Raw genomic sequence first — 2,724 nt, 5'->3', positions numbered from 1 at the left:
ACTAGATTTATAGGTTCTTAAGAGTGATTCGGATATATATTTTTTAGTCAATTTTATATACTAATATGAATATATTTATGATATTATGTAATTATTAATTATATATACGTATAATTATATGCTACATATACACAAAAAATTAATTATTAAATAGTTATTGATATAAATTATATTGTAAAAGACGAAATATATATTAAAAATAAATTAAACAACATATGTATTTAATTATTTATACATAAATATATAATTATTAATTTAATAATTAATTTTTTGTGTATAAATAATATTTTTTATATACATATGCCGGTATAAAAAATAGTATGCAACAAGATTACGATGTGAACATGTAAAAAAAATAATTTGTTTTGGCTTAATTAAGCTTTAAATATTATGTTAAGGCTCAACTATGGAAACAAAAAAAAAAGTATAGAAAGGGAGAAAAGAATTAATAATATACTGAGCTGATGATATCATATTCATATATGATAACAAAATAAAAGATTCAATCACTCAGAGCTGGCTTCTAAGTCAGTTTAAAATTATTTTATTTTATATTAATTTTTTTTATTTTGTATTTTTAATTGTTGCTAAAATAATTAAATAATTTTATATGTAATAAATCTATAATTATAAAGATTACATGCATAAAATTTCAAATGTTAAATTAGATAAGTAATTCTAGACTATTATTTCTCTAGTATACTGAAAAAAAAAAACATTTGAGTTATGCTAATGAGTTACTTCTTTCACCATGTTAAGAATATATAGTTTAATTTTTGAGAGAGTTATGCTAATGCGAAATAACCTAAGCATTTTTTTAATTATTTTAATTAAAAAATTAATGTATTTAAACCATAAAAAAATGTAAAAGAAAAAAACATATTTTAAGAAGAATGGAGTATAATAATTATGATTAAGAATTTAGAAATTTGTAGAACTTCATCATCAAGTATATATGAGTTGGACTTATTGATGATCTCCTTATCTTATATATATATATATATATCTTAATCCTCCACATTTTCAGACACATATGTAACACGGCATTGCTATCTTGAAAGAATGAATGCCACATTCCAAAGATACAAAGGTTCTATCCCAATATGATAGAGACAATAGGCAACATCACCAAAAGTTTTTAGAGCACTACTTTCATTCCAAAAATAACCTTTCATAATGCGACTTGCACTAATACCATTATATTTTTATGACACGTTTCTTTTTTTTATAAAAAGATGTTTTATAAACACAAAAATTAATTACTAAACTAGTCATTATATATTTTTAATAGAATAATTAATTATCAAAATAAATAAACTTTTTTATAATAGAATAATCAAATATATTCCTATCAAAATAATCAAACTTTTTTATGAATATCAAATATTGTCCACTTATGATTACTAGAGGATAAGATCGAGTTTCATAATAAATGTAGGACAATAATTTCTTATCAATAAACAGTACAGTTTTATATTGAAATTTCATTGGATACTTTATCATTAGAAACAAATTTACTTAAAATAAATAAAATTATTTAAACAGTAAAACTCTCTCTGTTTAGTTTTAACATATTTGTATACCTAAATATTATAGTATACCCTAAACCAACTAAACTACTAGTTTGTTAGTGCAAACAAATTATCATAACTCCTAGTCCTACATAATGTTCAATAGTCTCCCACTACATATTAAAAATCTACCACTAAAGCTTATTTTTAAAATTTTTACTCTCAATTGTGGGAAAAAAAATATGTATCCATTTAGAATTTTTCTAATAAAAATAAGAATATACATCCAACCAAATAAGAGCACTTTTTAATTTAGATATGGAAGGAAAAATGATGTAAAATGCAGATATTGAATGTATAGATGTTTTACATAACTATGGTATCAAGAGTAAAAATCGGATCATTTAATTTGTGTTTAAAAGATTAAAAGCCGATTTGTATACTCTAAATTTTTTAATTTTTTAAATATAAATCGGAGGGTTCGATTATCTTCATCAAAATTTAAATTTTATCTTCCACACTAATTGGACTGTCCGATTAGTAACCTTAATTTCTTTTTACAAAAAAAATTGGATGATCCAATTTTTTTATTCCTGTTTCAGAAAAAGTTGTTCCCACATCTATGTGCACCTATATTTTCACAATACACAATACACACGTGCTTTTCATATCTAAAAAATGAACTAATACTGATCACAAAATATAAGTTACTGATCCCTAAACTTTCTCAATATAAAAAGCCTTCTTATTATAATAAAACCTACATTTATAATCCATAAAGCAAACAAAATATTAGATGCTTTTTTGGGAGGCACAGTCCACGCACAACCAAATGAAATGATAGCAAAAGCTCAATTAATTAAAGCACAAGTTACACGATTCCTAAAGCCCAGCACTATTATATTTTGGGCAAAATGGAAGAGGCTATGCATTTTTTCTTCAAATGGTTATCCAAACAGCTCCCTCCCCTAAATTTCAATCATATAAAATCCCCACATAGCCATCTTCTTTTCTCAAGCGGTACCGGTTAGACCATTCCATCACCCACCTACCCTCCCATCTCTTATTTTAATTACTCTCCCAAATCCCAAACCTTCTTCCTGAACCTTGAATACAGTCCTAAGCTCCATAGTTCTAAGAAAAAAACATGACATCATCAACATTGCCATCTTCTCTATTCCTCCAACTAGATTTCCCATCAATAAGGGCGACA

The 2,724-nt window shown here is 24.6% G+C and overlaps 1 protein-coding gene across 1 annotated transcript in view; it reads left to right on the top strand.

Annotated features, from left to right (window-relative positions):
• Nucleotides 1-2,420: 2,420 nt before the first annotated feature.
• LOC107495954 (allene oxide synthase 1, chloroplastic) overlaps nt 2,421-2,724 on the top strand; it is a gene marked incomplete in the record, with an annotated part of 3,003 nt that continues 2,699 nt past the window's right edge. Inside the window, 1 exon segment of the mRNA XM_016117149.3 lies at nt 2,421-2,724. Coding sequence (XP_015972635.1) covers nt 2,659-2,724 — 66 coding nt within the window.

The sequence above is a fragment of the Arachis duranensis genome, chromosome 6, assembly GCF_000817695.3.
Source record: "Arachis duranensis cultivar V14167 chromosome 6, aradu.V14167.gnm2.J7QH, whole genome shotgun sequence".
NCBI classification, from domain to species: Eukaryota; Viridiplantae; Streptophyta; class Magnoliopsida; order Fabales; family Fabaceae; genus Arachis; species Arachis duranensis.
Note: the sequence above shows the minus strand (reverse complement) of the source record. Positions and strands in the feature narration are given on the sequence as shown.